The sequence below is a fragment of the Drosophila willistoni genome, assembly GCF_018902025.1.
Source record: "Drosophila willistoni isolate 14030-0811.24 chromosome 2R unlocalized genomic scaffold, UCI_dwil_1.1 Seg167, whole genome shotgun sequence".
NCBI classification, from domain to species: Eukaryota; Metazoa; Arthropoda; class Insecta; order Diptera; family Drosophilidae; genus Drosophila; species Drosophila willistoni.
In genome coordinates this window covers 12,565,454-12,587,448 of record NW_025814050.1, presented here as the reverse complement: position 1 = coordinate 12,587,448, position 21,995 = coordinate 12,565,454, and the positions used below count along the sequence as shown (strand labels likewise).

General features: G+C 34.6%; 5 protein-coding genes across 6 annotated transcripts in view; 3 read left to right on the top strand and 2 right to left on the bottom strand.

Annotated features, from left to right (window-relative positions):
- Positions 1 to 403: 403 nt before the first annotated feature.
- On the top strand, positions 404 to 1,695 carry LOC6641896 (trans-1,2-dihydrobenzene-1,2-diol dehydrogenase). The gene is made up of 3 exons (XM_002064815.4): positions 404 to 869; positions 936 to 1,312; positions 1,377 to 1,695. The coding sequence occupies exons 1-3, from the start codon at positions 482 to 484 to the stop codon at positions 1,629 to 1,631; spliced, it is 1,020 nt and encodes a 339-aa protein (XP_002064851.2). The 5' UTR covers positions 404 to 481; the 3' UTR covers positions 1,632 to 1,695.
- Positions 1,696 to 3,760: 2,065 nt separating this feature from the next.
- On the bottom strand, positions 3,761 to 9,139 carry LOC6641895. The gene is made up of 3 exons (XM_002064814.4): positions 8,811 to 9,139; positions 5,627 to 7,682; positions 3,761 to 4,869 (listed from the first exon to the last, which is right to left on the bottom strand). The coding sequence occupies exons 2-3, from the start codon at positions 7,514 to 7,516 to the stop codon at positions 4,162 to 4,164; spliced, it is 2,598 nt and encodes an 865-aa protein (XP_002064850.1). The 5' UTR covers positions 7,517 to 7,682; positions 8,811 to 9,139; the 3' UTR covers positions 3,761 to 4,161.
- A 175-nt stretch (positions 9,140 to 9,314) lies between these two features.
- On the top strand, positions 9,315 to 16,502 carry LOC6641894 (ras-related protein Rab-5B). The gene is made up of 6 exons (XM_002064813.4): positions 9,315 to 9,456; positions 14,608 to 15,024; positions 15,089 to 15,209; positions 15,758 to 15,926; positions 15,995 to 16,108; positions 16,421 to 16,502. The coding sequence occupies exons 2-5, from the start codon at positions 14,756 to 14,758 to the stop codon at positions 16,093 to 16,095; spliced, it is 660 nt and encodes a 219-aa protein (XP_002064849.2). The 5' UTR covers positions 9,315 to 9,456; positions 14,608 to 14,755; the 3' UTR covers positions 16,096 to 16,108; positions 16,421 to 16,502.
- Positions 16,503 to 20,245: 3,743 nt separating this feature from the next.
- LOC6642074 (protein eyes shut) overlaps positions 20,246 to 21,995 on the bottom strand; it is a 38,133-nt gene continuing 36,383 nt past the window's right edge. Inside the window, exons 12-13 of the mRNA XM_002064812.4 lie at positions 21,167 to 21,646; positions 20,246 to 20,742 (exon numbers count right to left, since the gene is read on the bottom strand). Of these exons, the coding sequence (XP_002064848.1) occupies positions 20,555 to 20,742; positions 21,167 to 21,646 (668 nt within the window). The 3' untranslated portion in view covers positions 20,246 to 20,554. The remainder of the gene's footprint in view (positions 20,743 to 21,166; positions 21,647 to 21,995) is intronic.
- LOC6642073 (MKRN2 opposite strand protein) overlaps positions 20,988 to 21,995 on the top strand; it is a 59,604-nt gene continuing 58,596 nt past the window's right edge. For both annotated transcript variants that reach the window (XM_047010529.1, XM_002064811.4), the window contains exon 1: positions 20,988 to 21,139. The gene's annotated coding sequence lies outside the window, so the exon portion shown is untranslated. The remainder of the gene's footprint in view (positions 21,140 to 21,995) is intronic.

Sequence of the window (21,995 nt, the reverse complement as noted above, 5' to 3'; positions counted from 1 at the left end):
AGAAAATTAACATGTTCACTTTATATATTCATATAAATTATTCAATTGGTTGAGTAAAGAATTGATTCAGTGAACAAGTGAATGATTGAAAAACTTAACCAGTGAGCAAATTGAAGAAAAACAAGTTCACTCAATAAAGAGAGTAAGCTTATCTTTGCTCATTCACTCAAGATGGACCCAAATGCATCTGGGAGAATTTTAGCGATCGCAAATGCCTACCCGTGCCCATGTCTCTGTCCTTTTCTTGCCCGGTTTGCCTTATCAATTGGAATGCAATGCGAAAAAAATGCGGAATAAACTGCAGTGAATGCAGATGTTCAAAACTGATAATGAATTGCCTCGGGAAGAGGGGCGCCAGTTCTCTCTCTGTCTTTACTCTATCTATCTATCTATCGGACACAGTTGAGCCAGTGGTCTGAAAGCAACGACATCGCCCACAACGACACCCCGAAAACAACGTCCATTCCATTTGATTCCATCGATGATGCAAAGCCAGACATCAGATACCTTAAACTGGGGCATAGCGGCAGCGGGCAGAATAACTCAAGATTTTGTCACTGCCCTGGCCACAATCGAGAATTCGCATCACACTGTGCTGGCTGTGGCAGATGTAGATGGTGCCAGAGCTCAGGAGTTTGCTCAAAGGAATCAAATACCCAGACATTATGATGGTTTTGATATGTTGGCTCTCGATCGGGATGTAAATGTGGTATATGTAGGCACATTGAATCCCTTTCATTATGCCGTGGTGCACTTACTCTTGTCCAGGGGCAAGCATGTCTTATGTGAGACGCCAATCTGTTTGAGATACGACCAAGCTATGGAGCTATATAGTTTGGCCGAGCAGCGTGGAGTCTTCCTAATGGAGGGTGAGTAATCTTCTAGGTGACAAGTCAATGGCTTCGAATTTGAAGTCTGCTTTGGGTTTTCTTCAGGCATGTGGTCCCGCTGTTTTCCCAGCTATGATCGTCTACATGAACTTCTATTAAGTGATGCCATTGGCGAGGTAAATCTAGTCAAAATTCAACATGGTTTTCGCCTAACCAATGTGGAGAGAGTTTGTACCCGTGCTCTAGGTGGTTCGGTTATACTCGATATGGGAATCTATGCCCTACAATTGGGGCAATTTGTCTTTGGAACGCCACCATTGAAAATTATTCCAAGTGGCACACAATTAAACGGAGATCGTGTCGATATGCAAACGGAATTCATTTTGGATTATGGTGACAATCGTCGTCTGGTGGCCTTAATCACTGGACTAGAGCATCTGGAGAATGATGCCGTCATTGTTGGCACCAAAGGCGAGATTAAGGTGAGTCTTAATGACCTGCAGGTTCAATTCAGGTTATCAATATAATTTCCCACTTTAAACGCAGCTCTCGAATTATTGGTGCTGCACTCAATTGATACGTTCCAATGGTTCCTCGCCAGAAACTTGGCCACTGCCCAAGGCGAAATTTGATTTCCATTATACCAACTCGTGTGGTCTCCGCTATGAGGCCGAAGAAGTACGAAAATGCATAGAGAAACGTTTGATAGAGACTCCAAAGTTCACACATGCCGCCAGTTTGGAATTAATCGCCATAAGTGAGAAGTTACGACGACATATTGGAGTTACTTTTGATATTTAAATAATTCAGTTCAAATAATCAGTTAAAATAAACGAATCGAATTTGTGATAAAAATATCTTTAAATTTTAAACTATGTATAATGATTTTATTAGTTTAAAACCGTCAAGGAAATACCCAACCGAAATTAATTTTATGTAGAGGAAAAGATCAGCGGAAAATACCTTCTTTATCAGTTTTTAATCTTCTTTATCAGTTTTCAATGGTTCAATAGTTGGAAAGAACAATCAAACACTATCTTGTCAATCAATTGTGGATTGAGTTAAAATTTTAAAACTTTAAACAGATTAAAAAAGAAAATCACGGCTAACAAAAAACTTTCAATAATATTGGCGCAAAAGTTTGCCTAAATTTTGATAAGGGCATGCCCTAAACTTTGAAACTTCAAAAATATTCCAAGCGAATAATAAGGGCGCATTTTTCGTTAAGATCGTGTTTGTTTGACCCTTTTTAAAAAAATGTAGGTATAATTTGAAAACGGAAAGATTTATTGGAGTTGTCTCCTTTTTTTAAAAAGGTTTGTTCAAAAAATTCTTGGACTTTAAAGTTAACCAAAAAAAAAAAAAGAAATTGTGCTCGCGGCAAGGATACCAAAATTCAGGATCGTCTGAAATTTAAATTTAACCCGGCGTTAGATTCAAATAAATATAATTCCGATCTCGACCTCAATCATAATTTTAGGATTTTTTGTGACAAAATGGCGGCTTTTCAAAAATTAAAATCTGTTTTTAGCCCATATTTTTCTTGTTTAATGGTAAAAAATATCCCAACATTTTGATTGAGTTTGAGGCCATAATTATGGCTATTCTGCATCGATTGCACTTTTCATTAAAGGCGTTGAAAACTATCTAATTGTCGGATTTTTATAAAACATGTATCATTCGACGGGAAATTCAATTTACTTTCATTTGTAGATCATGACAAAAGTACTTAAGTATAAATCGGTGTCGTAAAATGTAGTCAAGCCGAAGGACCTCAAGAATTGCATACAAAAACCCAATATTTCGAATGGCCCCAAAACAAATGCTGGGGCAAAATTGAAAATTTTTGCAATTTAGCTTATATTACCTATATCTACAACTTCTTTAAAGAATACACATGTCTAACTGTAATATTAAAGATTTTAAAAAGACTGCCCTAAACTATTGACCAGCTGGAAATGGGGGCTATTTCTTCAAAAACACCTTTAAAAAAACTTCGGAAGCTGGCAAGGTGACATTTAGATACAATTATCATTGAAATACCAAGTTAAAAAAACCAAAATGCGCTAACCCTACTGACCACTGTATTTAAGAATCTCTCTGGATGGAAACGAACATTTTGTATTTTAAAAAAAAAAACAAAATTTTGCCTTTGAGAACTTTTTGTCAAACTATCTCTGCCAGGCTAGCAAAAATTATTAATCTTACTTTCAGTGTATACAAATTTGTGTTTCATAAATTTTTGTATTCAATATTTATTTTAATAAATCGCAATTATGTTGTTTTATTTTTTATTTCTTGTTGTTTTGTTATCAACTGTTTTTGTTGCATTTGTTTTCTTTTCTTCTGTTCAATTATCGTTTTTCTTTTTCACTTTTTTCTTTCTTCTTGCATATATTTATAGTACATATTAATAATTTATTTATATTGTTGTTGTTGTTGGTTGGTGTTGCTGCAAATTTTTCTTATAGATTTTGATAGACCTACATAAATATATATGCTAAAATATCAGCAAACCAGAAAAACTTATCAACTAAATGAATACTTAAAAGCAGCTAATTGCAAATATAATTACATTTAATTTCAAAGAGAGAAAAATAATAATTTGAATAACATATAATCTAGGGAAATCGCATATAAATTTTAACTAAATGCAAAATACAAGAAGAAAAAAAAGACAAATAAATTATTTGAGTTAGTAAATTTAGTACAAAAATTGTTTGTAAATTTGAAAACCAATTGTTTAAAGAAATTGGATATTGATATATCAAAAAAAATAAAAATAATGCTACAAAAAAATAATTATATATTTTTTTTAAATTCGCAGTTTTTGCTTTTTTACCTTTTAAATGATTTGTTTTGTGTTGTAAATACATACAATAAATTTGGTTCATTTAAAACAATTAATTAAAATAAAATGACGTTTTGCATTTGGTTGGAAGATTTATCATAATTCAATAACTGCTTTTTGTTTATGTTTTTGTTTTTTGTTTTTAGGAAAAAGTTAAACGAAACTTAAGCAACAAAGTATTTTACCTAATTATAATTTGCACTTAATGTCTAATTACGAGTTTAACAATTAAAAATGATTTATACACAAGGCGAGGAGGGAAGGATGAAGAATTTCCAGCCCACGCTCTCTCTCTCGATTGAAAAGGTCTCCAAAGTTGATTTGATGGCTCACCACGCCTCTTTCACTTTTCAATACATTTTGATTACCAATTCTATCCATTCTAACGTTAACGTCCGCCGCCTTAAACATAATTAAGTCTTCTGCTGTGTAAAATTGCTATAAAAAACTATTCCACGATTTATTCTCTGTACCCAATCTCTAAGTGGTTTCTGTCAGAGATTGCACATCCAGCGGCTGACGTGGTTGTGGTCCTTGTATGTTTGCTGATAGGGAGGATACTGCTGATATTTCTGGCAATTTTGTCTCTACCACAGTCACTATGGGCGTGGGATTGATCAAAGGTGGCGGCAGCTCTTCAAAGGTCATACAACTTCGATGTTGTGCATCCTCAACAATGGGTGGCGTTTCAATGGAATCAATATTGGTGGCTGCCGCCGATGATGATGATGATGATGATATCGAGCTTATTCTAACTCCACCATAACCCTCTGAGACGGCCACCAGGGCAGCTGTTGTATTACGATTATGCTGCAGTAAATCATTTATTTGCGACAGACGCGACGAACTTGCAATGGGTGAATTGAGGCTTATGAATTCGGCTGGCGAGGATGCGGATGCTGCCGCTGCTGCTACGGAGGCCACAGAATTGCCACCAAGACGAGGTGAGCAACCATTGCCATTGGTTGTTGTTGACGCAGCTGTCATTGAGGCGGTGGTCTGATATTGGGAATTGGTGGATGAGGCTGTTGTGGTGGCATTACCAAACGGTGGAGCCGACGGCACGGAACAAGATCTAAAAGCACTGGGCGTGCCAGCAGGAGAGTTGACTGCAACAGCTCCAGCTGTGGCAGCGGCGACGGCGGGTGATGATGTATGCTGATAGGAGACAGTTTGGTAGGAAGTAATCTGCAAAAAAAATAAACAAATTTTAATTGTTTTAGATGTAAGAAAATGAAAAAAATTAAATAAAATTTCTTAACAGAATTTATTAATAAATGTAAGCAAGAGCAAAAAAATAGAATCTTTCACAAATGTTCTTTTTTTTTATGTTGTGTAAGCCCCACCCTTTCTACAGATATATATTTTCCTACAATAATAGTCAAGTTGTTGGGGAAAGTTTCTTGGGACTCTTGGGATGAGTTCGTGTTGGTCCAGACAATAGACAAACGCAAATGCTTGTATGAACTTTGCTGATCAATAATAGATATAAGCCTTTCTATAAGAGGTCCTGTTCTTGCTTCCATGTTGATTTTAAACTAAGCAATGCAATTCCGCATAGGTTTCGAATTTGGTGTTCTCTATTCCGAGTGATAAATCAATCGTTTTCGACCCAAACCCCGAAAGCTAATTGTTAAAGTATAAACTTCTTTTTCAATGCAAGTCCTGCCAAAAACCCTATTGCTCCCTGTTTCCTTTTTCCACTATCTCTACCATATGTATCTATATTTATTTGTCGTTTATTGTTAATCAAACAAAAACATTCAGAATCCGAAACGATAACAACCCTGATATATAGAGATTTGTCTAAGCTATCTACCATATTAACCCGCCCTATCACTGGCTACTCTCTCCTTACTTTATAAAGTTTTTTTTTTTTTAACCAAACTTCTAACCAAAATCAAGTTAGTCTATATAGAAAACCGAAGAAGATTTAGAAACTCACCTGAGCATTGCCATAGCTCAGTGATTGATAGAGTTCTCCATAGGCGGGAGTACCATTGCTATTACTGCCAAACAAATCGGAATCGAGACTATCCAATTGAGTGTAACCAGAGTATTGAGTCTGTTGTTGGATAGCTGAATTTCCAGGCAAGTTGACAGCAACAATTTGTTGCTGCTGCTGCTGTTGTTGTTGTTGCTGATAGTAGCTAACACTGCTATCCGGCGTATAAGCTGGCGAGGCATAACCTGAACTATAATTCGATTGCGTCTGCATGAAATAACAATGAGGCGAAGTTGCGGCAGATTGCGTTGCTCCACTAGCACCACCATTTGTATAGCTGTTGGATTGTTGCTGCAGCTGCTGTTGCTGGACCCCTTGCCGTTGCTCCAAGTCCAAACGCATCACTGTGTGTATATAATGGGTACGCACTCGCGTCGGATTGAACTCAACACGACCGACAGTATTGCCACAAGCCTCTCGCGAACAACCACATGGGAACATGGCACGATCCACTTGACATTTGATGCCCGCCTGGCTGCAGGCACAGGTCTCGGGATCGCAGAATTCTCGACACGAACAGCCGCAAACCTCACGTGAATTTCGAATATCACGACAATCACTTTTCTCGCTAGCATCGATTTTTCGTACTCCCGCCGCCTTGAGCAGGGCTCGCCTTTGCTTGGGGGTCACCGGTTGCAGGAAGCCATTGGAACCATCATCCGGATCTGAGCTGCTACTCTCGCTTAGATAATCCTCCTCGGATTCTTCGCTATCATCTGTGCTGGAGCCTCGAGTTTGCAGGTCTTGATTTTGATTACGATGTGCTCGTCTTAGCTCGGCTGCATGTTCCGCCAATGTCATTGTCTTGAAGGCAATATGCCTGGCACCCATTCCGAGGGTGCAGCCCCCGGCAGTGGGCACACAACTGAAACCCTGCTGACGTGGAAAGTAATAGACTTTGACATTATCGAAATTGATGCAACGTTTGGGACGCTTTTGAGCTTGAGGTGTAGCTTGTGTGGATGAGCTGCCACTGGCTATATCTGGTATAGCCAAATCGATGCCATCTTCAACCTCTAGACGTCGTTTTAGATTGGATCGTATAGGCTTTATTGGGCTATTGGTGGATGATGAGGTCGTCGTCGTCGTCGTTGTCGTCTCTTTAATAATAGAAGTTTCACTGCCCAAGCCTGAATCTGAGCCACCATCGCTGCTTCGTAGCTCCTCCTCTTTGGTCTTGGTCGGCTTTGGAGGTTCCCCCGTATTTCCCCTCAGCTCATCTGTTTGTCTACTTGTCTCCGTTTGATGGGCATTTGCCGCATTTGTTGTTGTTTCCTGATGATTTATTTTTAACCATAATATATCACTACTTGTGTCCACTTCATCATTGGTGGTCACCGATGATGAATCCAATATGGTATCAATGGCCAAAGGATCTTCGGATACATTATCCGAAGCTAGAGATGAATTGAGATCCGTATCGATGACAATAATCTCATTGTTGGGAAAATCATCGAGCTCCAGGAATTCCTCTTCCAATTGATCATCCTCAAGGTGCAGTTGCTGCTGTTGTTGTTGTTGCTCGACAGGATCATGAGCAAAATCAGCCAATTCATCATCTAATTGTATGGGCAATGATTTCACTTTACTTGCATCGATTATCGATGTCTTGATTTGTCTCTCAATATCATCTTCCTCTTCTTCTTCGTCTTCGATTTGTGGCTCTTGCTGTAGTTGCTCCTCCAGTCTCCCGCCTTCCTCGTCGGCATTTAATCTACTGGTCGCTGGTGCTGTGCTTGTTGTGGTTGCTATTGATGTTTGGCCAAACATATTCGAGCTGCTGGCATTTTTTTGTATATACGTGAATATCTTTTTGAATGGACTAAACATGCTATCCAGCAGCGCTCACTAGAGACTTCCTCCCTTCCTCTCCTCTTCTTTCCTCTTCACCTCACCACACAACACCTCTTCTTTGCGCGCCCCGTCAATCCTCACTGGGGCGTGGCCTTAATTTAATCGTTTAATCTTGTTATCAATCCCTTGAGGACCAAGGCATCTGTAAATATCGGAAAAAAACAAATGAATTACGAACAAAAATTATATACTATTTTGCTAGTAAATGTGACAAACAAAAAAAAAAAAAAATAACACGAAACTTAAATAAACTAAACTAAAAGGTAAAAATTTATTTGGGTATTGCTTAATCATGCAAAAAATATACATACGTTTTAAATAAATATTCAATTTATAATAAAATTTATAAATTTTGGGAATATAATAATTATATTATAATATAATAATTATTATAATATAATAATTATAATTATATAAACGAAGATAATTTGCACTGCCTAAGAAGGAAAATCCTACATCCTGCACTAAGTAGAACATCGAGTTGGATTGATCTTAATGTCCTTTAACCGTTAAGATGCCTTTTAAGTGGCTATTGATGATTTTCAAATTTCTCTAAGGATATTAAGAGTTTGGGGTGCCTTCCCACTTTCCGGAAAATTGTTTAGGAAATCCCCCTACCCTAGTACAATCTATTTATTTATAGGTCTGGGAGGAGAAGCTCATTTTGTCGATCGATAGTATTAGTACCCAATAAAATTGATTTAATTGTTATCTAAATATTTATGATCATTTTTGTTTTGCGACAACTTCAACAGTTTTTTTTTTTTACAATTGTTATATAAAAAATTACTTTACTGAGATGATGTCTTTTCGGCCCTATTCCATGTCGCTTTCTAGAACAACAGACTAACGTTTTCATTAAAATTGTTAATTGAAAATGTGAAAAATTGTACTTTTTCTAGACCCCGGTAGACAACATCAATGTAGAAGGAAAATCCCAGGTCAGGTGTATAAACAAATAACAAGGCATACACATATGAATTTATATATGTATAAATCTTTGTGTATCTATTTAATTTTTTTTCTTCTCCTTTTTAATATCCGGCGATTAGCGTTTAGTAGGATTTCAGTAGGTTTGAGATTTTATGTTTAACTATCATGCAAGAAATTACCTCATTCTCGAGTTACTGGCCGATTAAAGAGAGAAGAAAATTTATTCTAAAACAGAAAAAATTGAGCAAACAAATTTCACTTAGGAGAGAAAACGGCACAAAAAAAAATGTTGCAAATGCAATGTGAATTATTGATTAAATCCATATTAAGAACTTACCTTGGCAATTATTGTGGTTTCCTGTCCGAGTGCCCAGGATGCGAAACTTTTCCGTGGGCTCTTCTCTGGCCCCGCTCCTCTTTGGAATTTGCGTTGCAGCTGCGAGGGGATTGCAAATCAAAGGAATTGTCCGACTTGCTGTCTATGTGTGTGTGTGCGTGTATGCGTGCGTGTTTGAGCGTGAACGTGAGTGTTTTGTATATTATATTAAATATTATATTTTTTTATTATTTTCACACACACGCTTAGGTAAAAGTGTTAAACTATTTGCATTTCATTTTACTTTAAAGTTTTCCTTTTTTTCTTACTTTTCACTAGTGTCGTTTCGATTAGAGGTGGAGAAGTATCGATTGTTTGGTTTTGGAACTATTGAGCCGTTATCGATAGCAGCTCAATAATGTCAACGATATCGATATTTATTCAAAATGGTGATACTTATCGTTTAGCTCCAAAATGATGCTGTTAAATATAACATGCTCCAAATAATACTGTTAAGCGTTTGCCCATCTCTAGTTAGCAGACTCGCGACTGGTGCGCTTTGTTTTTGTAGCACGAAAATTAACAAGAAAACGAAAACGCAAATACACAAAAAAACAACAGTAAAGTGCCAGCAACAACAGAAAGTGTGCAAATCTCAAACAGAAACGTGCGTAATTTATTAAAGCAACCAAAATCAAGTGTACTGTTCTCATTTGTTTTTAATTCTCCCTGCAATTAATTAAGAAAATTGTGTAAATTTTTTTTCTCCCGTCGTCCACCATATTATTATCGTCATCGAGAGACAGAGAGAGAAAGTTAGAGTGCGGGTCGTCGTATACGCTGACTCAATAAGAGCAAGCGAGAGTGTTATAGAGGTGGCCCTGAATTTTTGGGTGCGTTTCGAAGCGAAATCATTTGCAAAAGCGAGATGGCGCTATGCTCAGATTAAACTGCAGCCTGCACAGTGGGTCTAAAAAGACCTTAAAGTCAACTAAAAGTGTCTCAGATTGTGCAAAATCAAATTAGAGTATAAAGTATATATAAAAAAGGTTGTCGCTGCTAATAAAAATCCATTGTTATCTGGGACATATCTGATTATATTGCATTCTATATATACAAAATACTAATTGGCCTGGTCTTTGTTCTTAACGTTTTGCGTCTTAATTTCTGTGTGTGTACTATTTTGTTATTATCTATAAACCATTTGCTGCCTGCCTTATCGTGCCAGTCACCATTGGATGGAGAAAGCTCCCTTGCCACCGCCTCCCAACACTCCTAATCCTCATTTCTGCCCCCACCATAAGTGTCTCCAATGTCTGGATATGATTTTTCTTTTTCGTTGTAGGATTCTGCAAAATGTAAACAAAAAAAAAAAAAATTCAAATTGTTAGTGAACGTATTTGTTTATACAATATAGAAATGTACATATGTATACATATAGACATGCGAATCCAACTACTAATTCTCAACGATCAGCATAAAGAAAGAAAAATCTGTTGACTTGCTCGAATTCCAAAAGATTTGTGTTGCATATATACAAATGTCGAATTCATATCATATTTAATGAATTTACAAAAACTGCTGGAGGGGCGGGGAAAAGTTTCACTTGTTGACTTTTGAAAGAGAATCCGAAGCAAACACACATGTGTGTGTGTGTGGGCCGAAGAAACAGAAAAGGACATAGAAGTAGGATCACTTGATCTTAAATCCTAAATATTAATAGATATTTACATATATCTATTGTTTATTAACAAAACAAAAGTAAGGTTAATTTAATTTAAATATTTTGTACAACCCGAAAAGTCTTTAAGTCATTGACCATTGGTGTGTGTGTGTTTGTGTGAGTGTGTGTGCTGCTTAATGAGTGCGTGTTCTTTTTCACTTGTGTTTGTTCGCTCCACCGCTCTCTTCTTTCGCCCTGAATGACGCATCGTCAGCTGTTTGCAAAACACCAATACCAGACCGACTCTCAGTGTGTGTGTGTGTATGTGTGAGTAAGGCCCTAACAGTTATTTCCGACGCCCGCACTGAAACGATGTTTTATATTTTATTGAATTTTCCTACAACAAGTTCGAGTCGTCGTCAAGCAAGGCCGGACAATTGTTCTTCCTTTGTTGTTGTGTTTTAAGTTTTTAATTTATAGTTGTTTTTTTTTGGCTTTGCCGCTGTGTGATTTAAATTTTACGAAACAGCTGTTTAGTGCAAGACCATTCAATAATGGTTTAATTGAAATAAAGTTGCCGTTAAATAACCATTAACACAAAGTAAAATTCCAACTACGACGTCATTTGGTAAAATAAGGTACAAAATTTAGATGCAAAATGATTGTTAAGCAGAGACAAAGAGAGCGAAAGAGGTAGAAAAACAATGTGGGAGAGCGCTAGACAGGGATAGACAAACAACAAAAGCAGTTAGACAAGTGAGTAAAGAAATTCCGTTTGACAAGTTGTAGCACAGATTTCGAAATACCCTATAAAAAGTGAAAACTGATGCCCTGATGCTAGGAACATATATAAATATTTTTTTTTTAAGTATCAGACCATAATGACATTTATTGAATTTATGAAATTGAATTGGTTATAAATTGAAAATTGTACTGCTATAAAGTTTTTAAAATATTCAATGAAAAAAATAGAGACAAAATGACCTAAAAATTTTAATGGCTTCAACGTTTACAGGGTATATAAAACATTACCGACTAACGACACTCATTGAATGACTGCGTGTTTCTCTCTCCCCCTTCTTTCCTTGTGCATATGTGTGTGTGAGTGTGTGTATGAGTATGAGTGCGGCTTGACAACTCGGTGTGTGCACTTTGCTCCACTCTCTACAAAAACAATAGGCAGCAAGTACAGAAAAAGTTTTCTTTTCGCTCAAAACTTGCATATTTTCACTTTGCCCCTCACTCTTTCGCTTAATTTAATAATGCAACAACTATATATAAATATGTCAGACTTTTCACTTTCTTGCTTGCGTCGTCTTCTATTTGCTGTTTAATTTATTTTGCATTGATTTTTATCACAGCATCCTACACTGTCCTCTATAGATGGCGCGCCGCCGTTCCGCCTCCCCCGCATGGCACTCTTTCGCTGTATGATTGGTCTTTAGCGTTTTTCTTGCTCCACTCTATAGTCAAGAGTTATAAATGATCCCACATGATACTCGTATGAGTACTTCTTTTTCCTCCCCTTTCTAGACACTTTATCAATTGTACAGTTTAGCATGGATATGGTAATTAATTGTGTAGAGAAATATTTGTAAAAATGTGACGAGAATTTGGCGGATCGATAAATGAGAAACGCCAGTGGCTTACAAAATGTTTTAAAAAGACAAAAAGTTTTCTACATTTTCGATCGTGAACAAGAAAGTTAATGCCTATATTTTAAATGAACCATTATAATACGATTTTATATATTTCTACCGTTGTTCTAATTTCAATTTCAATAATACATGAATACAGTGAATTAGATTTTTAATCGATCTTTAACTTTGTTTATTTTTGAAAAAATCAGTTTTATTTAATTTGCAAGGGTGGAACTGGGAAATAAACTCGTTCACTATAAGCACTACATGAGTCTACATACCAAATTTGCTGGCTCTAGCTTTCATAGTCTCCGAGAGAAATAGGTGTTTATACGAACGGGATCGATTCGGCTCTTGATGCTGACCATGAATATATACATTTACTTTATGGGGTCGGAAAATTTTCCTTCTGCCTATTACATACATTTTGGCGACTCTATAAAAATAAGACCATAATTTGGCAGATCGGGAAATAAGAATCGCCAGTGGACAAAAGTAATAATCAGAGATACGGATTTTTTAGAAACTGAATTGAAAACCGATCGTACAGATATTTATCGGGATTAGTGAAGAAAAAAATGTACTACATACATATTACATTTTTCGATAGAGCAACATTTTGAGTAGTCATAGAAATATTGTTGTCAGAAAGTTTAATCTAATCGAATTATGGAAAAGGATTCCCAACTGTTTCCATGGTGGTCTGCAGCTTTTGTTGTTAAAAAGGTTTCTCCCACAACAAAGTGAAACGAGACAAAAAGCAATGGAAACCAACAAAAAAGTTAATAAATATAACAATTGGGATTTAATTGAAAATTATTTCAGTTGCAGTTAACCAACCTTTCCCAGATGATAAAGGAAAGACATCAGAGGAGAGGCTGTCTTTAATCAATTTTTATTTTTTGCATTTTGTTTGCTAATTGAGCAACAAACAAAGTTCAATGTCATAAACCAGAGAATGAGAGAACGTGAGAAGAGAAATTTTGCTTGCGTGTCATTTACACACACACCTAAACAATGAGCGTAACAACAACAAACGTTAGAAGAACAACTAAAAATACTTCACAAACACGCGAAACCTTAAAAATGTTTAAGCGCAATTATTGTTTTTGCTTTGTTGTATTTGTTATCGTTGTTGGGTCTAGTCAAACTACTAATCTTATCAATAAATGCTACTGCAAAATTGATAATATGTATATGTATGTACATATACCCCTAAATATTAGCATATTTGTAGGTGTGTGTGTCTACATCCCATTAAGGGAATTTTCTAAATTCTGATTTATAATTTCATTAAAAAACTATATATGTACATATACTTCCGAATATATTTTAGATCAACGTATTAAAGGCACACGATCATCGCGATTGTAACGTTTAGTTCATTTCAATTTTTTTTATTTACAATTTTCTTACCCTCTTACACTCTACGCCACTGAAAATCATAGATGTGTTTCTTGTTTTAGGTTGGCTAACTCTCTTGGGCCCTTAGACGGTTTAGCGTGGATTTGCTTACTAAATTTTTGCTTATACTAAAAAGTCACATGTTTGGCAAGTTTTTAATATTCAGATTAGATCTCCGTTGAACAACTGGGTCTGGCCTGACCTTTTTTGACTCTTTTTTTAATTGTATTCCTTATTGACTGACTGAACCCCTATATAAAAAGGGTGAAGCTGAAATTTCAATCATTTTGTATGAAATTCTTCTTTTTTCCCTTGGAAAGTCTATATGTGGAGAAGTTTAAGTGATAAAATATAATTTTTAGTAGGCGATCGTTCCTCATTTCCTAGTGGGAAAATCGCAGACGACCTTTTTTATGTCTCCCTTAGTTGTGAGTCTCTCAAATAAATTAGTCGAATCATTTAAATACTGTCTTTGATTTTTGTATTTAATATTAATAAATATATATACAATATTAATATTTATTTGTGTGAAGTCCCGTCTTAAAACGTATATATTCTGTGTGAGTTGATGTGTATTCCATGTCGCTTTTCTTTTATACTTTTCTGTAAGTAGATAAGACATACATATAAAAAGTGGACGCCTCCAATATTACGCATTTCGTTATCAGTTAAGATGAATCATTTGTTGCTGCTTTAGTTAGGTAGAAAGGTAAATGAAGACAGAAAACTAAATAAATATGCAAAAGAACGACAGTTAAATTATATAATAAATTCGAATTAGTTAGTTAATTATGAAATTCCGTTTAGAGAGATTTTTATTCTAATCATATATTCACAAAAGGCATTTAAGGGGCGTTTCAGTTTCATTTTCAGTAGAATGGTTTTAATTACTTTACTCTCTCTCTCTCTCTCTCCGTTTTCCTCTCTCTATTTCTCGTTCTGTCTCTTGGCGATAATCTGTCGTATGTTTTGGGGGGGAACTTTATGAATGTAGTCATCGTCATCATCATCTCGAGTGTCATTGAGTAAAAAATAAAGGCATGCCTGATAGGCAGCTCAGAGTATGAATACTTGGTTTGCTTTAAATATCTTAACCTTTGTTTATTTTCAGATTTCCATTCACACATACACACACACACACACACGAAGAGAGAGAGAGAGGGGGATAAACATAAACACACAGAGACATACCAGCATATTGAGAGACCGTCCGTAAATCATTCTTTAATCAAATCAAATCCAGTCAAAAATCAACAAATATGGCAACAACACCACGCAGTGGAGGTGCCGCCGGTTCTGGTGCGGCACAACGCCCAAATGGTACATCTCAAAATAAAAGTTGCCAATTCAAATTGGTGCTCCTGGGCGAATCGGCCGTGGGTAAATCATCATTAGTGCTACGTTTTGTCAAGGGGCAATTCCATGAATATCAAGAGAGCACGATAGGTGCGGCCTTTTTAACACAAACCATTTGCATAGAGGATACGGTGGTCAAGTTTGAGATCTGGGATACAGCCGGTCAAGAGCGGTAAGCTAATAATGATTAAAACCAAAACGAAAACTCCTTTTTGATGTCCTTTAACTCATTACAGGTACCACAGCTTAGCTCCCATGTATTATCGAGGAGCCCAGGCGGCCATCGTTGTCTATGATATACAGAATCAGGACAGTTTTCAACGTGCAAAAACCTGGGTCAAGGAACTGCATAAACAAGTGAGTGCTCTGACAAAGAGATATGTGTGTTCCCCACAACATAGCGACATAGCGCCTCCAGTTCAGTCTCCCATTTATTATCAAGGTCAATGTAATCGTGCAGAAAATTGTGCAGTCACAATGTATATATTTTTTATTCGATTGAGAGTCGCGAATTCCGAGCATTGAACTTATTTTGTAACTTCCGGCTCTTTTTATACGCCTCAATGCACTATAGAAAGGCTATAGCCATGGCTATTCTCAAGATCTAAATATAGTTGGTTAAGTTTTGCAAGAAAAGAAAATACTAAAATTTGATCCTTTCATCAAATCTTTGATTACATTTATTTGCTTTCTTAAGGTTAAAGTAGAAATAAGTCAAAGGCTTATGATTCGGTGAAAGAAATAATTCGTAAGATGTTTATCATAATTCCAATATCGTTTTAAATAATTGGGGATATGTAGGCACATCTAAATTAAAATAATTGAAAAGCAGAAAAATTTGTTTGAATTTTAACTATTATTAATTAGTTTAATATTTTATTAACTATTTTCTATATTTTTTTTAGGCCTCACCAAACATTGTTATTGCTTTGGCTGGCAATAAAGCAGATTTATCTAACATTCGTGTGGTTGAGTTTGATGAAGCGAAGCAATATGCTGAGGAGAATGGTTTACTTTTCATGGAAACCTCTGCGAAGACGGGCATGAACGTCAATGATATCTTTTTGGCCATAGGTACGAAATGGATTTTCATTTTTGAAATATTGTCTACAAACTTTTACCTTCTAATTTCTTTGTTACAGCCAAGAAACTACCTAAAAACGATGGCGCCAACAATCAGGGAACCAGCATAAGGCCGAATGGAAATGAAACAAATCGACCGACAAACAACTGCTGCAAGTGATGTCCCTTCGTAGGTAGGCTAAAAGTGTTTTGAAACTTTAATGCTGTCAATTTTTTATACCATTGCAAAGAGTTTTGTAATATTGTGTCAATAGAAACAAAACAAAATATTTACCAAACTTATTGGCAAATATTTATACGATTTAGTCTTAATAGCACGAAAAATTGAATAAATTTCATAATGGGGAATGACACATTATTAAGGAAAAAGTTGCCTAATACAATAGAATTTGCAATGATATAAAAATATTGATATAACTAAAGTTAGCAAGGTCTTCTGTTTTTTGTTTGTTATTTTTATTAATTTATACTTTTCTTTCTTTTAGAAAATGAAATTTCCAACGAGAGATTTGAAAAGTGTATGCTGATAATTATTAATAAAAAAATTATTTAAAAAATTTAAAAAAAGAGAAACAAAAACCTAAAGCCAGCTCCTCTCAGTATGAGCAAGCAATTTTGATTTGATGAGAACCACAACAACAACAACAACAACAAGATTATGATAATATTAATTATAAATTAAATATATAAAAGAACAACAAACAAAAAAGAAAAAAAAAACGAAAATAACAAGGCAAACCAAAACGAAGCAAATTAGTTATGAATTCAGCAACCAACAAATAGAAAAACAAAGTGAAAGTTTTGCTCTCACCAAATTATTTATATATATACATATATATAAAATATCTGGCCAACTATTCCATCAATTTAAAAGCCTATACACGCCCACCATCCCCAACTTCACAATACCCTCACTTCCTTCTGCTCCTAAAAAAACAAAAACCAAACAATTTAAATTGAAAGAGAAACATAATAATAATACAAATTAAACAAAAACAAAAATAACATAAAAATAAACAGAAAGCGCAGAATAGTTTTCGAAAGTTTCGTCGTGTCGTAGAAAAGTTTGAAATTGTATAAAAAAAAATAAACAATAAAATTATAATGAATATTTGTAAAATTTACAATTCATGTAAGTTTGAGAAGAAAAAACAACACATAAAAATTCCAAGTTGCAGTTGTTCTAAGCAGCGTTCCAAGTTAAGAATATGAAAAACAAAAAACCTAAAACCAAGATCGGCAGCTGAAGATCATCCTCGCTCAAGTATTCGTACTCGATCTGTGGCAATTGTGTGTCTCTCGTTACCCTTTGAAAAGTTGCGTTGGACACGTGTGATAGTTGCAATTTATATAAATTATACATACACATATGAATGAAAAAAAAAACAAACAAACAAAAATTATATATATAATTTTAAAACAATTTCGGTGTTTTTTCTTTTTTTAAAATTCTTTACTTTATTATACATTTTTTTTTTGTTTTTCTTTGGTTTACTTCTTTATTTTGTTTATCTCCACATTCTTAGCAACAATCGAAGATTTACTGCTATTATCTTATATATATAAATAAATGAATAATTATAAAAACAAAAAATCACTATCGTAAAAACCATTTAATAATAAAAAGAAAACTTACGTCTTAATATGCAATTAAGTTGAAAACAAAGATAAAAAAGAATCTAAATTCAAATCTTCAACTTAAACAACAAAACAAAAGAAATAAAGAAACTGTAAGAACAAAAGAAGTAAACAAATCCCCATACTTTATCAAAATGCTTTCATTGTTTCACTAAGAGATCAGATAATTTCCACATTAAATTCTCAAAAAAAACAAAAACAAAAATATTAACTTTGCAAGCGATCAAACCAAAACATAAGACAGCCTTTTCAGATATGATCCGATAACCACAAAAAAACAGCTGTGTGTGTGTATTTTTTTCCAATTTATAATTTTTATGTTGTATGTATGTATTTAAATTTAACATTTATAATAAAAAAATCGTATATATACATATATGAAGTCAATCGATTCGAATCGAAAATCATAAAAATGATATTTTAATTCAATCAAGTTCTAAATGGCAAATATAAATTTAGATATTTATTTAACAGTTTTTGAAACTTACTTTTATTACGTCTTGCTGCAATTAGATGTAAAGGTTTGTGTTGAACATTATTATAATGTCGTCAGGTTATATTTACTACTAATTTTATTCTCTTATTTTTGTCTAACCGTTTTGGTAGTGCATTTAAGATTTTATGATTTTATGTCGTGAAACATCACTTCTTCCGTCCATAATACTTTGCGAAACTTCTAATCCAGGTGCTACTTCGATAGGGCAAATCGTAAAGAGAAATATTTACCTATTGGTGATGCATTCGTTTTGCGACATCCTGTATAAATTTACAGAAAAAACTGTAGCAGGAATAAAGCAATTTTAAGACAGAATGGGAAAATTAGATCAGACACACAGGAAAACGGAATTCTTGCTGACCATACTAAGCAGTGAAAATTTTTGAAAATCCTGATTAATCAGATACAAAAATTACATTTTTTGATACAGCATATATAAATAATATAGTGGTATAAATTGTTTCTAACTCACAATTGTTAGAGTTCGATGTAGCCAAACAATGAGTTATAGAGCTAAAAAAAATTGCCGATTTTGGTATTAACATTGAATGGTAATAAATTCGATGAAGAGGCAAAACGTAGGATATGCACCTAATAGGAATGGTTTAAGATTTCTTGTGAAATATGCGAGGAGCAATATTTCACCAAATAGGTAACCAAATTGACCATAAAGAGGAGGCAGACTAAAAGGAGTCGTAATGCTGGAAGTGGTAGAGCATAATTTGTGCACTTTTTCAATAAAGCATGAGAATCTCATTAGTCGTTGGGTATGCTTTAAAAAGCAATGAAGACAAGAAGTGAAGTAGAGCAGACAAAATACAAAAATTCTGAAAAATAATTTTAAATTTCAGAGCATCTAACTTCGCCTGTGTTGCAGTGTATAAAGCCTTAATAAATCCCAAACTCTTTTTCTGTAACTCTATATAATAAATCAAATCCACATATGATATTGAAATGGGGAAGTTTTGTTTAGTTCATATGTAATGAATGGATCGCATCCAATCTGCGTCATTCACTGGCTAGGTTTCTATAATATCCTACTTCTTATGATAAGGCAACTGGGTTTTACAAAATCCTTCGCCCACAGGAGCTTCACAAATTCGATACTCAAAAAACAGCAAAAAAAAAAAAAGGATTTTTCAAGACGATTCGGGCTACTCAACATTTAAACCTATGTAGTACACATTAAAATAAACAGATGTACAATATTTTTGGCCAATCAAAGTTTTTTAGTTCAGCAATTAAACTTGATATCGGCGAATAAAGAATTCAATGTAAAGAAGCTGAAAACCCCAAAAGACAATATTGCATTCTCTTGTAATGGAATAAAATTTTTAAATAACATTTTATGTTATTTAACTTGTTCTATTTTGGTTTTTGTTTTCTTTATTATTTAAAATTATAACTGATTAAGTTGTCTATCGAAATAAATACATACGTAAATGTTTTTTTGGTTACATTTTCCATTTGTTTGTATAATAAAGTATTGTATATATTCATTTCATTTTTAATCCATGGTTTTTTGTTCTACTTGTTTTGGTTTTTGTCATTTATAAGAATAATTTTAGTGTATAGCTTTCATTTTTCTTGTTTTACGTTGAATTCTTTTTGTTTTTTTGTTGTTTAGAAGTATAGTCAAAGATTCATGAAATCATAGAAAGAGTATTTAATACACTAACTTACTACAAGGCAACTAAATGGCTTCAATTTAGTATAGCTTTTTAGGCTAGATAACAAAGTAAGGAGTAAACAAAATGTTGATTTTTAAGGTTTAATTAAAAGAAATAATTTTAAAAAATTAATGGCAGAAATTCATTGTTCATTGACGGGCAGTTAAGAGTGATAGAGTGAGAGAGCAATATCAGTTGAGTTTCAGAACACATAATTCATTTAAAGATATTATAGTTTAACACTTGGCATAACAAAAATTGGCTCAACAAAACAATATACAGTAATCATATGTCTATATAGGACAAAGTTTGGGATTTAAATATCACTTACGTAAGAGAAGTTAACTATTCTATATTTGGTATTCGTTTAATTTAGGTTTCTAAATTACAATTTTGCTTGATTTTGTATTGCTCTTTTTTTTTTATTGATAAACAACTTTATTCTAAACTGTCTTTTGGTTTTATATTCTTTTTCTTTGTTCAGTTACTTCTATAAAATTTACAAAATTACTTTCCATTTTTGTTTTTGCCTCTTTTTTTTTATCCATTTTGTCTGGGGGTTAATCCATTTACCTATATAAACTTGCTTAAATTTTACACTTAAAGTTAATTTATCTTTTTTTGAATGGTTCGTCCAGAACTATGAAAATTTCACAAATTTATTTTTTTTGTTGTTCTGTTTCGTTTATGTTTTTGGTTTTTGTTCTTGTTTTTTCTTTTTTGGGATTATTTTTTCTATTGATAGGTTATATGGGTTATCTTTGGGTCGATTTTTGTTTTTTGCTATCGTATTTTGATTTTTTATTTCGTCGATTTTATACAACAATCGGCTCATCGCCGTGCAAATCACAAGAGCCTATATTCTCGCCTTGATACGATGAGAAATCGTTAATAATAGCCTTCGGCTCGCCACCAAATTCTATATCCTGAAGACATCCCTTAAACGGCTCATAATATCGGCCTTTGGTACGTTTGCTCACTGCATCCATATTGGGAAAACCGCCTGTAAAGGTTCAAAAATATTTAATTAATAAAGTTTTTCAAAACTGAATTGTAATTGTTTCAAATACATAATATAAAAAGTCTTCATCATAAATATGTATCTTTACAGCATTTTTCAAATTTAAAATTCTTGGCGCATGTTAGAAACTGTTAACAGTTTAAAGCCAGTTGACAGCTCGGCTTAGTTAACATAACAGCTGTTGGGGCGAGATCCATCGATTGGCAGGCCGACTTAAACTTATAATTATTTATTTACTTATCTACTGCCAGTGTTTGTTTGCCTGGCGAGTTTTCAACAAGTTTCGGTGGCATAATTTGAAACTAATTTTATTTAATTTCTGTTGAGTGTGTGCATGTGATTTATCTTATAGAAAAATCAAAGCAAATATAGGTAACGGGTAAGTTAAGATTTAATTTTATCTTACCCAAATAAAAGACATCTTCATAGCTTATTGTTGGTTCTTTGGCCAAAGATCGGCGATTTGCAGCCGTTAGCATTGTAGTTCCAGCCTCGGGCAAACGTTCCGTGAATATGACTTCACCATCCAATTGTAGTTCCAAGCGGGAACGATCCAACATGATCCTAGTCCAATGCCAAGCACCATCAGCTATGAAACCACTTGCCGGCGCTTGAACCGTATCATTGTTACTGCCCAGCAGATTGCTCGCCAACTTTAGATGGCCATTCTCCAGGCCCAGACCCAAGAATTTGGAGCGATCGTGTTCGCTCCAGAGCAGCAGGCCATCCGGCTCTATGGTAGAGAAGTTCAGTGAGATTTGAATGGCTTCACGAGGTCGTACATAGAGTGAGGGTCCGCGTCGTTTGTCTTTCATTGGTATGCGTGGTGGCGGCAAGATCAGGTAACTGTTGCCGCGGAAGCTGGGTGTTGAGGGTTTACTCATGGCTAAAAAGAAGAGTGAGCAAGAGAGATGGTTACACAGGGTGGTGGAGGAGGCAGGGCTGGCAGTATTGCATTAAACATATTGCATGTGATACATAATTAAATTACAGCATCATGTGGAGAGACTTCATCGTTGTCTTCATCATACAACTACTTTGCCTATTGGCTTCTACCTCTTCAGACCCTGATCTCGTTTTTTTTCGCCGTTCGCTGATTGTTAGTTTTGTTAGTTGTTTTTTTTTTTGTGTCTTCTGCGTAATCTTTTGATTTCATCTTAAATTCTTAGTTTCGTTTTGTTTTCTAGCTCTCTTATTTTTATGGCTCTCTTAATATTTTATTCAACTTGTTTAAT

What these genes read in the sequence shown, in the direction of transcription:
- LOC6641896 (XM_002064815.4), top strand. Translation starts at nt 482, where the DNA reads ATGATGCAAAGCCAGACATCAGATACCTTAAACTGGGGCATAGCGGCA. An exon ending in TGGAGTCTTCCTAATGGAGG is followed by an intron (nt 870 to 935) that starts GTGAGTAATCTT and finishes GGTTTTCTTCAG; the next exon opens with GCATGTGGTCCCGCTGTTTT. An exon ending in GCACCAAAGGCGAGATTAAG is followed by an intron (nt 1,313 to 1,376) that starts GTGAGTCTTAAT and finishes CTTTAAACGCAG; the next exon opens with CTCTCGAATTATTGGTGCTG.
- LOC6641895 (XM_002064814.4), bottom strand. Translation starts at nt 7,516, where the DNA reads ATGTTTAGTCCATTCAAAAAGATATTCACGTATATACAAAAAAATGCC. An exon ending in TGAGCTATGGCAATGCTCAG is followed by an intron (nt 4,870 to 5,626) that starts GTGAGTTTCTAA and finishes TTTTTTTTGCAG; the next exon opens with ATTACTTCCTACCAAACTGT.
- LOC6641894 (XM_002064813.4), top strand. Translation starts at nt 14,756, where the DNA reads ATGGCAACAACACCACGCAGTGGAGGTGCCGCCGGTTCTGGTGCGGCA. An exon ending in TCAAGGAACTGCATAAACAA is followed by an intron (nt 15,210 to 15,757) that starts GTGAGTGCTCTG and finishes TATTTTTTTTAG; the next exon opens with GCCTCACCAAACATTGTTAT. An exon ending in TGATATCTTTTTGGCCATAG is followed by an intron (nt 15,927 to 15,994) that starts GTACGAAATGGA and finishes TCTTTGTTACAG; the next exon opens with CCAAGAAACTACCTAAAAAC.